The 12,793-nt window shown below is 46.7% G+C and overlaps 1 protein-coding gene across 1 annotated transcript; it reads left to right on the top strand.

Moving 5' to 3' along the window:
• The first annotated feature begins 4,629 nt into the window (after window positions 1-4,629).
• On the top strand, window positions 4,630-11,776 carry LOC120683974 (UPF0481 protein At3g47200-like). The gene is made up of 2 exons (XM_039966057.1): window positions 4,630-7,614; window positions 8,599-11,776. The coding sequence occupies exon 2, from the start codon at window positions 10,451-10,453 to the stop codon at window positions 11,681-11,683; it is 1,233 nt and encodes a 410-aa protein (XP_039821991.1). The 5' UTR covers window positions 4,630-7,614; window positions 8,599-10,450; the 3' UTR covers window positions 11,684-11,776.
• Window positions 11,777-12,793: the final 1,017 nt, after the last annotated feature.

The following is a 12,793-nucleotide window of genomic DNA, read 5'->3' as shown; positions in this document are numbered from 1 at the left end:
AAAGGGGAAGGGGTTTCTTTACTAAAATGGGAGGAGAGGGGGGCCAAAAGGTAAAACGGCCACTCATCCCCTTCCTCCCATCGCAGAACAGGGGAGGGGCGCCGGTTCGCCGGCGGCGGTCAATCCGGCCGCTCCGGGCTCCGGGGGTGGCCGTGGACCGGGGGAAAAGGGAGAGGGGGGTACGGGGGACCGATCCTCGGCCTCACCTTGAGCTAGGGTGGCGCGCAGAGGCGGCTCGGCGAGAGAGGGCGGCGGCGGTTGGGGAAAGTGGTGGCGGCGGCGCTAGGGGAGCAAGGAAGGGCGCTGGTGGTGGAGGACGGTGTTGTGGGGCGATGGCGACGCCGGGGGGGCCTTTTATAGTTTGCGCAGGTCGGTGCAGGTGGGTGGCCGGCTCAGCGAGGTCCGCGGGCGGCCATTAATGGCGTCCCGGCGAGGGGCCGCACACAGGGCCGCGCGTGCGGTGCGCTGGCAGGGCACAGGCGGGGGCGGGATGCGTGTGCGCGGGCGGGCCTGGAATCAGGGCGAGCGGGGTCAGCACGCGTCGCGGCCACGCGGTGCGCGTGCGCGCGCGCGCGTCAAGGCGGCGTGAGCTGCGGCGTCGGCGAGCGGTGTCTCGGTGGGCGGCGCACGTGGCTCGGCGGTGCTCGCGTCGCTGCGGCTCGGCGCGCAGCGGCGGGGGGGGGGGGGTGCGGGCACGCGGTGCACGCGCAAGCGGGTTTAGGCGGTGGACGGCGCGCGCGGACCGGCGTCGAGGTGGCACGATGCGGGGCACGCGTGCGTGCGCGTGCGTGAGGGGCGTGAATGCAGGGCAGAGAGCTAGGGGCGTCGGGGCGCGGCTCAGGGCGGCTTGGCGCGGCGCGGCGCACGGCCGGGAGCGTTGGTGCGCGAGCGGTGCAGGAGGCGCGCGCGGGAGCAAAGGGCCGGCCGGGCTTTGCGCGCTCGGGGAGGAAGAAGAGAGAGGGAAAAGAGAAGGAAGGAGAAAAAGAAAAGAGAAAAGAGGAAAAAGAAATAGAGGAAAAGAAAAGAAAAAAAATGGGAGGGAAGAGAAAAATGAGGGGGGGGCGGTGCGCGCCAGCGGCGACTGCGGCCGCGGTCGGCCACGCGTGGCGTCGTCACGCGCGCGGGCCACGGGAGGTGGGGCACGCGGCCAGGAGGGGATGGAGGAAAAAGGAGAGAGGGAAAAAGAGGGGGCGAGATTCACGGCGGCCGGTCGCGACGCGTCGCGTTGGATGGGGAAAGATGGGACGCGGATTGAATTCGGGTGTCGGGTTGTTCAGAAGAAATTCTGAGGCTAGGGTTCAGGGTTTTAGGAGGGGTCGAGCTCAACGACGAAAAACAATTTTAGCGCACGATTTACTTTGGTGAGTTTTCGGGATGTTACAGCATTGTAGACGAGACTTTCTCACAAAAGTCAAGGAAATCCTTAAATTTGGTATACTCCATCTTAAATCTTCCCACAAAAGTCAAAAAATTATAAAATTTGTTCTCACAGGGAGTTGAACCGAAGACCTAATAACCAAGTCGGCTAGGAACGGTCACTTGAGTTTCAAATTTGACTATACATGCCTTGGTCGTTTCAGCTTTCAAGCCGACGAAACTGTGGATGATGTTGGTGCCCTCGTCACTGTAGTAATGTGGACAAGATACTTTCCGGGCCAATGCATTGTGTCTGCACGCGAAGAGCAACGCCTCTTTGAGGGTTGAGCTCTCTAAATTTGCCACTAGAAACCTGGCGCGACTTTGTCGCGCCCTCCGCTTCATAGCCAGGGTTTGTATGGTCGAAAAACAGCAAGCATCATAATACTATTCAATTGTTTATACGTGCCTTCTAAATCATATCAACCATTAGTATGCATTAGCAATAAGACTTTTTATGAAGAAATATATATACATTTGAGATATTTTTGGTAGCATTAGATTATGTGATTTCAATGTAATTTAATTTTCCTTGTACAATTGGAATTGAGGTATGTCCATCTTTAATTGTAGAAAACAAAAGTTAGTTCTAAAATATATGTGGTAATTCGAAAATCAAATCATTCCGAGTATTTTGTTATATATAATATTTTTAGCGATTGCTCCACATGTTCCATCGTGATTTTCGATCAACATTTTCAGTCCCTTTTTTTAGTTTGTGAGATTGCAACACATATAATTTGCCATATGTGAATACTAGTTTCTTCAAGTAACTCCTGCATTTTATAGAGTTTGTCCTTAACTTTTATTAGTAATCATGGAGTAACAATCTTTTATTAGAAACCGGCTTCGACATAGAAGTGGTGTAGGATAAATCTAGCAACAATCGTTGGCCATTTACTTTCTAAGTAAGGGGAAGGGAGTTTCAAGTGTGCTGCGATTGGAAGAGAATATGCGAGAGCTGTGAAAGGGGAAGTGCCCCTAGGATTTACTAGAGTCGTCCGAACGACATGTGTTCAAGAAGTAGCTGGAAGTGGGATCTGGCGCTAGCTTGTTATTTGGCCGCAGGATTAAATGGGACAGCGATCGAACGGACAAGATTAATGGAGACGTGGCTCATCCTGGGCTCGATTCCGGCCCGATGGCTGGGTCAGATTTCGTCTATTAGAGATACTTTGCTTGGACCATTCCAGCATCTCAACCATCTCGTTTTCTGGCCATTTATTTTGTGAGCATCTTTGTTTCTACTCTGTCACTGGAAAACCTGCAGGTAAACCCCCCATATTGCTTTACACAATCACCCTTAACGCAGCTTGAACATTACCCCTCCAGTTCAATTATTGCGAGTGAACCAAAAAAAAATTCAAAAGAATTGCTTGCCAAACCTTGCCCTGGGTGCTCTATAAACTTAGGCGTTGCTCCTCTGTTTTCCGTTAGTTCCCTTATGTAGTCTATCTGTACCAAAGATGCATGTATTATTCCTGATAACTAACAAGACTCATGAATATATCTTGCAAATGTACATCAAATTTTCCATGCACTAATTACGCACAAAATCAAGGACATGACTTAATACTTCGATTGTTGTACCACATGAACTGGAAGGCATCTGCATTCATCATTTAATGCAATCTCAAAGCTTACATATTAATTAACACTCACAAGAAGTGCTTGAAACAAATATTTTTCAAAAAAGATTTACTGGAAGCATCAAGCTATGATCAATTCCAAAGTTCTAATGACCATATACATTAAATTCATCCGAAGCCTACATATTAATTAATACTCTTTTTTTTAAAGCGGACTGTGGGGGAGATCCCCACAGCAAATATATTAAAAAGGAGAAGAAAAATATTTACAGGGTACATACTTACAAGAAGGGGGACAGGGAAGGGATTACCAAATTGTTTGAAGCCATTGTACAACTATGGATCTAAAATCCTCTCTAACTCTTTGAAGTTGACGGAGGATCTGCTTCTTTAACTGCACAGTCCAAAGACTCGAATTGAGGCTATTCCTTTCAAAAATCTTCTCGTTCCGAAGATTCCATAATTCCCAAGCAGCAATGACAAAAATCTCCATGAAGTAGGGTAGATGCATAGCTTGCCTCGTTCTTGCTATTCTGTCATGAATACAGGCTGATTGTGGCTGGTTGTGGCTAAGTGATACTTAGTTTCTGCCAACAAAGTTAATTAATACTCTTGTCACTATGAAAATATATGACTAAAGTAACACTGTGTATATAAATTTCAATTATTCAACTCTGCCATTAGGAAAATAATCTAAAGTAATCCATAATATTTATCTAAATTACCCACCTATTATTATAAAATAACTTGTAATAACCACTTAAATTTGCCACTTAATGGTCTACATCTATTATTGTTAAAAAAATGGCACAAAATAACTCTCAATGCAAATCTAAATTATCTGCATGTGTTATTTACAAACCATAACCCAAAACAAACCAATATATGATTCTGAATAATATATTTGTATCATATAGAAAAAACCATATTAGGCGGAGATCCATCAGCACAGCAAGGCCATCAGCGCCATCAGCAGTAGCACTGTGCCATCTCCTAGCCTCCTCGTCGACGTCCCCTCAAGGCTACTGGATGTTGTTGACGGCTGTTCACTACCTATTTTATGTTGTCAACTCCTGCATAAACACATAAAATATGAGCATCAACATTAGTGGTAGGAGTTATTACTAACGAATTCCACAAGTGTCGATGAATATTGGTATGCAGGTGTTTTAGCTCACAAATGAGAGAAAGCACACCCTACTGATCCAAAGCTATTCAGCCTCAACCAATGGGAGGCAGCCATGTAAGCAACACGTGGATCCATGACCCACAAGAGGCAAAGAAGCACACTCTCAACCAATCACAAGCAAGGACATGGATACAGTACAAGGGCCCGCAACCGGGAGCAAACGGGAAATAAACACTGTGTACACACCCATACCCAACCTTGGACCCACCTGGAAGTTGCATGACGAAAGGCGGTGCAATTGGCACCGACCTAGGGTCAACCGAACCCCAAGTTCAGCTGAACCCCAGGTGGGCTCGTTCGCCTCCAGCCGACCGTGGAAGGAGTTACCGCCTTGCACACCAGAAGCCTTGGCGCCCCCCGTCGAATCCCCGGTGCGTCACACCTACAAATAGAATGGGAGGAGGCTAGTATAGATCACATTTCTTTCTCCAATTCCAACTTTTCTCGTCAAGGTTTCTCTTGGGGACGACATCCCCATTATATAGTCTAGGTGCTGGCTTGCCTTAGAGAGTAGGAAAACAGTGAGGGGGGTAGCTTGGGAACATGCCGGTTTCACTAGTGTCTCTCCTCAAGTTCGAACCACTACGGATGCTGCTACTTATTCATGATCTGTAAGTTGCATTCGTGATCCTTTTGCCATTGATAGTCGTGTAGTAGAGTGAGTTCTAGTCTCTTCCTCGCGGGTTTGTCACTCAGTACTCGTATGGAGTGCTATAGTGTTGCTATAGGACGCCAGACATAGTCGTGTTATAGTAGTGATCGGTAGTGTAGACATGATGTCTAGATTACGGGTTATCCTTCATTTGCCTTGTATCCCACAGATAGATAGAGGTAGGCCGCGGTAGTGACAGCCGTTGGTCCATTGTACTCCACATTTGGATATAGCATAGAGCCATTAGCCGGAGGCGCCTGTATTCCATGGTAAGCCAGTGCCCGAAGCGAGAGAAAATACCAAAGAGACCGATCTTAACTTTTCTGACTATCTGCGGGATCCTCTCTACCATCTTCGTCCTATAGAGTTGTGTCCTTAGACCATAGACTAGAATAGAAGATAGTGCACACGTTCCTTAGATTCGATGCCCTTGGAATACTCTTTGAGAGAAGTGCTACAACGATATACCCGTGCTTGTGGATTCATTCGTGGTCATAGCTATACCATCAGGTTGTATTGACGCTAGGGCGAAGCGCCACCTAGTAGTGATGTTAGGAAATACCAACAAATGCGGTGTTCGCTCTTGGAGAAGAACTGGTGCCTTGGCAGCACTGCATCATCCGCCAACAAAAATATATGCATTTCACAAATGATATATGGAGGCAGTTGTAGATGGATGGATCATGTTCGTTGCTTGGGTTCAAGATTGTGATTACATTTGAGAGATTGATGACATATGAATTGATTTTGAAAGCCTACGGTTCTTGTACCATCAAGACGCCCTTGACAAGTCCCTCATTAGTGTGGGGGTTATGCAAGTGTTTGCTCTCATTTTCTACATCTTAGATCCTACATTAAATGTGCGCAGTCTCACCCCCTCTCTTATTTTGTATCATTCAGAATGGAGATTCAAGAGTGCCAAAGAAAATAGGTCTACCATGTCAGCTTCATGGACCCGCATGTCATAAACAAGGAATGGCCAAATAGGACCTTGAAGACTATTTATAACTTCCTAGATACTCAGCAACACATACAATTCATATGTTTGCCGTACAACTTACTATGTATATTTAACATTGTTGTGTATATAAATATGAACACCTTCCATTCGATATTACTTGCAATCAAGATTAATCGAAGCTACGGTGCTGGACCCGAAGAAGAAACCAAAATCAGAGTACCAAAGCCTCGTAGACACGCTTAACATGTTATGGGCTTGCTTCATACAAAAAACTTAGGATAGTTCCAGGAATAACTTCATATCAGGGATAACTTTTCGGTATGAATTAAATCTGAACATTTAATGTCATTTCTTTAAAAACCACGACAGCTTGAATATTTCATAACATATTTTTTTCATATTTAGTGTTTGAGACAGGAGTATGAAAACAACTTATGTGGATAATGCTGTTGGGAGTTCATTGACAGCTTTATGGGTCACAAGAAAATTACAAATCAAGAAGATAGAGTACGCAGCACAATTCATACATTTTCACTCTGCACAAATATTGCTTTAAATTGATGATGTTAATTTGCACGTGACATATTTATGACATGAGAGAAGAACCCATGGTCCCAGAACGACTAAGGGCAATTCATGAATAACTATGTAGTTTCCTTTTGGAGGAGGTCGTAAATTCAAAGGGAGAGTTTTCTTACAATGGAACAAGTGTAGGTCAACTTCATCCAATCAGGGACTCGAATGATGACGCATAGTGCATATTTGGAATACTTGTAACTTTTGAAGTGTATATAAATTGTATAAATACAATATATGCAACCTTTACTATGCTAGATCCATATTATTAGCGTAATATTACTGCTACACGCAAACATATACTGCATATGAATCGAATATGAATTAACATACGAATTAAAATGAAAGGAATACATATATAGAAACAAAATGAATAACCTTTTTAGTACTGGTTAGTAAAATCGACTGGTACTAAACTGCCTTCTACAGTTTACTAAAATCAAGTAGCACTAAATGGCCCACAGTTTACTAAAATCAACTGGCACTAATTCGACCGGTACTAAATAGCGTGGCATTTAAGTACCAACTAAGTGGTACCGGTCAGGCACCTAAGGGAGGTCACGGACCGGCTCGAAAGGTCCATCCTCCGGTAGTGAATAGTTTCAAATTTGAGCAAAAGTACAAGAACTGTACTGACATTCATATCTCCAAATAGATTAATCTATTAATGTTTATTTTGTAACGTAAATATTTATTTTGCATAAATTTGGTAAAACTTAAAATTGGTTGACTTTTCGGGAAGCGAGAGTTGCATTATTGTTAGATGGAGTGAGTATCTATTACTGTGTCCATCCACTGTTCACAAAATATCCAAAACCTTGACCTCACGCTGCAACAATGCTTCCAAAGAGACGACGTACTGTCGGTAGGAATAATAATGTAGAGAATGCCGCCGGTGCCATTTGGTAGAACCGAGACTGAGTTTTTCACTTGAGGTACCAATAATGATTGTGAGGGAAAACAGCCCCACAACGATATATCCAAGAAGGTTTGGGATGCCAAAAGCCATCACCGCCGTCGGCACCGACACAAGGTTTATGTGTACCAAGAAAGTAGGTACTACCAACCATATAGTGTGCATCAGGACATCTATAAACGTAGTCATAAATTAATAAATCAATTGGTGCCAACGTTAGATGATAAGGCCAGCTGCCACGGGAACTGATAAAGCTCTATAAATAAGAGGAGCGTCGACAAGTAAGGATGCACACTACTGATCTTCAGTCCTGCGGTAAGTAGTCTTCTTCCTTGTCATCTTTCTTTGGTCTCTTACTAATTAACCATTATTATTTAATATTATAAATGGCATTCTACTATGGGTCAGAGTGTGCTTGTTGAGTATCTCCAACAGTTTGTCAAATCGGGTTGGCATCCTTGATTTTTGGCAAAATGCTGAAAACACACCTCCAACAGTTTGGTAAAGGACTTGACAATTTTTGACAACTTGGGAAAAACCTTCCTCCAAAGCGCAAAGATACGCGTGCGTACTCGGCTTGGTATCGGCGTTTCTCGCGCACGTGAAGCCAGGTGGGAGGGTGGAAAAAGAAATAAAAAATAGAGAAGGGTTCCTGATGCAAATGTATAAAATAGAAAGAATAGTTTGGCAAGTTAAAAATAGCAAAGTTTTGGAGATGCATTCTTTTTTTAGCTTGACAAATCTTTTAGGAGTTAGCAAATCACAAGATTTGTCAAGTTAAAAATAGGAAACTCTTGGAGATGCTTGTTTCTCTGTGATGTGTTTCTAAGAGCATCTCCAAGAGTTGCCATATTTTACTTGGCATATCTTGTGTTTTGTCAACTTCTAAAAAGATATGCCATGTAAAAAAAGAGCTTATCTCCAACAGTTTGGCATAATTCACTTGCCAAATCCAGATCTAACTTACATCAGGAACCCTGAGAGAGAAACAAAATTATATTTATACTCTTCCACCTCTTGAAAACTTAAATCAGGAACCCTTCTCTGTTATTTATTTCTTTTTTCACCCTCCCACCTGACTAGAAATCACGATGACAACCGCGTGCCGCGCGCGTATATTTACGCGCTGGAGGCTGGTTTTTCCCAAGTTGCCAAAAATTGCCAAGTCTTTTGCCAAACTGTTGGAGGAGTATTTTTAACGTTTTTGCCAAAAATCAAAGATGGCAACTCGATTTTCCAAACTGCTGGAGATGCTCTAACTCTCTTAATTGACTCTTCATTTCAAATTTTCTTGTGCAGTCGGCTGTTTGCATAGAGTACTTTGAGCAAGTTAGTAGCTTGCCGGTTGGAGCATCGTCTACGGAACCCGCTGCGGCAAGAACCTTTGAAGAATCAGCAAATGAATAAGTTTGGGATCCCCTGTAGAGTACGCGTCGTACTGTAAGGGATCGATTGCTCCGTTGGCCTAAGAGGGGGAGGGGGTGAATTAGGCAATTTTAAAATCTTAACCTATAGGCTCCACTATTTTTGCATAAATAAAAACTAGAACATCTAACTAGATGTGCAACTAAGGCAAAGTTCTAGTGATCAATCCTCATCCCAAAGTGTTTTGCAACCTATAGCCAATCCTATCCAGAACTACTCTATGAAAGTAAAGGCACACACGATTGCAAGTAAGAAATACGGAAACGTAAAGGAGGGATGAGAGGAAGCAAACTCTTGACACACGATTTATCCCGTGGTATCGGTAGGCACTTAGCCACCCCTAGTCCACGTTGTTGAAGAACTCACACAAGAGTATTGCTTCCCGGTCACCAAGTCTCTTCCAAGCGCGCCACTTGACTCGCCACTAAGGCTCGCCACTTAGGCACTCGCCAAGCCGCCTTGGTCACCTTGATGCCGCCTCCACTAAGGAGCTTCTCCACTAAGGAAGGGGGTCTCCACGTCCCCCGCACAAAGTGTCTTCACTGCACCACACCAAGTCGGAGGGTTGAAGATGATTGCCGGAGAGCCACAAGGCTCCGGCACTCCTTGTACACCTTGATTCACTCGAGAATCACCTCACAAGGCAGACACACCTTGCATCTCACTCAGCACTAAGCCAATGCTAGCACTACACACACTAAGCGTGCAAAGCCTATGGATAAGCAATTGGAGATGGTCTTCAATGTGTCTTCGTCTCCTCTGCACTTCCACACAATTCAGCAACCCCAAATGACCGAATTGAAGGGGTATAAATAGCCCAAGGCATCCATAGATCCGTTGCTCCAATGGCTAGTCTTTTCTGTGTACCGTCGGACCGACGCTATACTTTTCCAGGGCGTCAGTTCATCCGGTGCTACTAGCCATTGCCTTCTACGTCATTTGACCGTTGAAACTTGCTGACGTCATTCATCCGATGCTTCCACCGATGTTGCGTCGGTTCATCCGGTGCTGAAGACTCTGTGACCAAAACCTCTCTGTCTTGACTCCATAAATTATCGGATAGACCGACGGTTCCCACCAATGGACCGTCGGTTCATCCGACGCCTCCGTCTTCAGACTCTTTGCCTCTGGAATTCATCCGGCGCTTCTAGAAACCGGACCGTCGGTTCATCCGACGGTGTCAGTTGACTCCAGTCTTCCTGCAGTGTACCAGTTCCTCCGGCGCTTGCACCGAAGCTTCTTCTAGGGTACCATCGGTTCATCCGACGGTGACTTTTTGCTGTTTCTTTGCGTCTTCAACTTACCATCACTTAGAGTTAAGTCTGGGATTTTGCTATGTCTAAACCGTGGTATCTTGACTTTAATTCGTGGTAACATTCATGGGACCTAGAATGCCTACAAAGACATGCTTAATCAATATGGTTAGTCCCATTGATCATGTTGTCATGAATCACCAAAATTATACTCGAACACTTGACTATCAGGCTATGTTCGCTACACGTACATTGACATATTTGCTGGTATGTGGAGACTCTAGCCATATGTCCCTAGTAGCTCCACCAGATGGCAGCAGCAGCTTGTTGAGTACAACTGCTATGCTGCATCCATACAGCATGATGACGGTCCGATTAATGTTGAGCAAGCAGCAGCACAGGAGTCCTACAACAATAATCCAATTCAGGTGTTCCAGGAAGCAGCCCACAAGTTTGAGGATAATATCGGCACGATGGAAATGAAGATCCATAGGTACCCTGGAAGCATCAAAGCTCTCGGCAATTGGTATACCGTCCCGACGATTGTGGCCATTGGCCCTTACCACCACGGTCGACAAGAGCTCATGCATGCCGAGAATGTGAAGCATGCGGCTGCTTACCACTGCATCAAAACTTCGGGCCGCTCGGCCCAGGAAATGTACTCCGCGGTCGTCTCCGCCGCGAGGGAGATCGGTGCCCGCCGCCTCTACAGAAAGGACGTGATGGAAGGTATCGGCGATGATGACGACTTCCTACATATCATGTTCTTTGACGCGTGCTTCTTGGTCATGTACATGCTAAACTATTCGGGCATGGAATGCGACAAGTTTCTGTGTAATTTCTTCAATTCCAGTGCCGATGAAATCGCTCATGACATCATGCTGCTCGAGAACCAGATCCCCTGGCCGGTGGTGGACGCACTCCTCAAGTACACGTCCGTGCCCTTGGCGGATTTCGTCTCTATATGGAAGTGGCAAGACGGCCGTCTGCAAGACAGGGTTTATTATAAAGTGCCTGCAGGTGATGCTGTCTTGGATGAAACCTACGGACCCCCGCATCTCCTTGGCCTCCTCCGGTTCTACATTGTAGGAAGAAGCAGAACCAAGGTGCCTGGTGGAGTAGAGAAAATAAAGTCGGCAGCAGTCTCAGTTAGTGCCATGGAGATTGCCAAAATGGGCATCAATCTCAGAGCCAACAAAACAAATGAGCTTGCTGACATGGGCCTCACTAAGAAACCGATCTTTTTCGCGGTGCTCTCCATGGCGCCGCTGTCTCTGAACGATTTACACGCAAACCTGCTCGTGAACATGGCGGCGCTTGAGGTATGCACCACCCCAAATTCTTTGGGCGACGAGGTGGAGTTTGAAGACGACTCTGCTGTCTGCTCGTACCTCCGCCTGCTCTGCATGTTGGTGCATAGGAAGGAGGACGTGCACCACCTGGGAACAAAGGGTATTCTACGAGGGGCAGGACTCACGAACAAGAAGGCGCTCGACTTCTTCGCCAGCCTTAAGAGCCTGCCCCTCGGACTCTCCTGTGACAACCTCATGTTGCAGATTGAGAGTTACAGGATCAAGAGGCCGATGCGGATTAAGGGGTACGCATTCGTTCGCAAAAACTGGAAGACCATCCTGGGGGTTTTCACCGTCATTGGTGTATTTGCCAGTATCTTGTCGGCGATCAAGTCTCTCAAGGGTGCCCAATGATAATTTTTTTTATCAGCATGTGCTGTCTGCAGTAAATTAAAATGCATGTAATATTCTTCGTCTTGTCCTAAAAAACAAAAATCTTCTTCGTCTTGCCCTGGTGCTTTGAATAAAGAAGTGTCTTTTACTCATCAAGTACTTCGCTCCTACATGCTTATTGGGTGGAGAAAGCTGCCGTGCATTATTATAATTATTTACTCCCTCCGTTCCAAAATGTAAATCGTTTTGACTTTTAAAGATTCATAGATATTATGATGCACCTTGTCGATACCCTGTAGCAGGGATACCCACTTCTACTGCAGTAAGGCAGGACTCGCGTAGTCATCCGTAACTACGCGATAAAGGGCGGAGCAGCCAGGGCCCACAGGTCAGGCTCTTACCTCACCGGGCCAACGGCCCCGGACCCTCTCCCCGCTCAGGGACAGGTCCGGAGACGCCACGTGTCCTTGAGGAAGGGAAGCTCCGAGCCAACCGCCGAGATCCCGGACCCCCATGGGGGGTCCGGGACCTCGCGCCCGTCCGGACATCCCACGCGCGTAGAACTAACATACCGCCGGGGGCGGGGGGGGGGGGGGGGGGGTCCGGAGCCACCACGTGTCCCGCAGGTGCGGGCGCGAGCGCGAGCCTTCCGCTGGAAGACTCGCCCACCCACCGCATTCAATGCGGGTGGTTGAGGCGTGCTCTGCCGCCGCGGCTCGCGGGGCAGACTTTGTCAGTCCTCACTGTAAACCGCGTATTACCGAGGTGCACAGTGCAGCCGCCTGCGCGCAGAGCCCGTCTGCCGCATTAATTGGATACGACGTCACGTCACTTTTCCATCATGCCGCCTACGCCGCAAGCTACACGGCCCATTCAGCTACGTGGCAGGCGACGCCGCTAGCTACGCCTGGCGCCGTTTCGACAAGACATCGCCTGGACATGCTGAACGGGGGATTCCAAGGGCAGGCAAGGAAATCCAGGACAGAGATCTCCTTAGCATGCAGCGCCATAATGTATGAACAGTACATTATCTTGTACTACATCGTTGGGCCCACCTGTCGGGGACCCAACGGCCATGTACGCGCCTCCCTTGAGATATAAAAGGGAGGCGCCCGCTGTACAGCGTAGGCT

This window comes from Panicum virgatum, chromosome 7N (assembly GCF_016808335.1).
Source record: "Panicum virgatum strain AP13 chromosome 7N, P.virgatum_v5, whole genome shotgun sequence".
Classification (NCBI taxonomy): domain Eukaryota; kingdom Viridiplantae; phylum Streptophyta; class Magnoliopsida; order Poales; family Poaceae; genus Panicum; species Panicum virgatum.
The sequence above is the reverse complement of the archived record's forward strand: the minus strand, read 5'-3'. Positions and strand labels throughout refer to the sequence as shown.

Excerpts from the sequence above, each read along its gene's own strand:
- LOC120683974 (XM_039966057.1), top strand. The coding sequence starts at position 10,451 with ATGGAAATGAAGATCCATAGGTACCCTGGAAGCATCAAAGCTCTCGGC.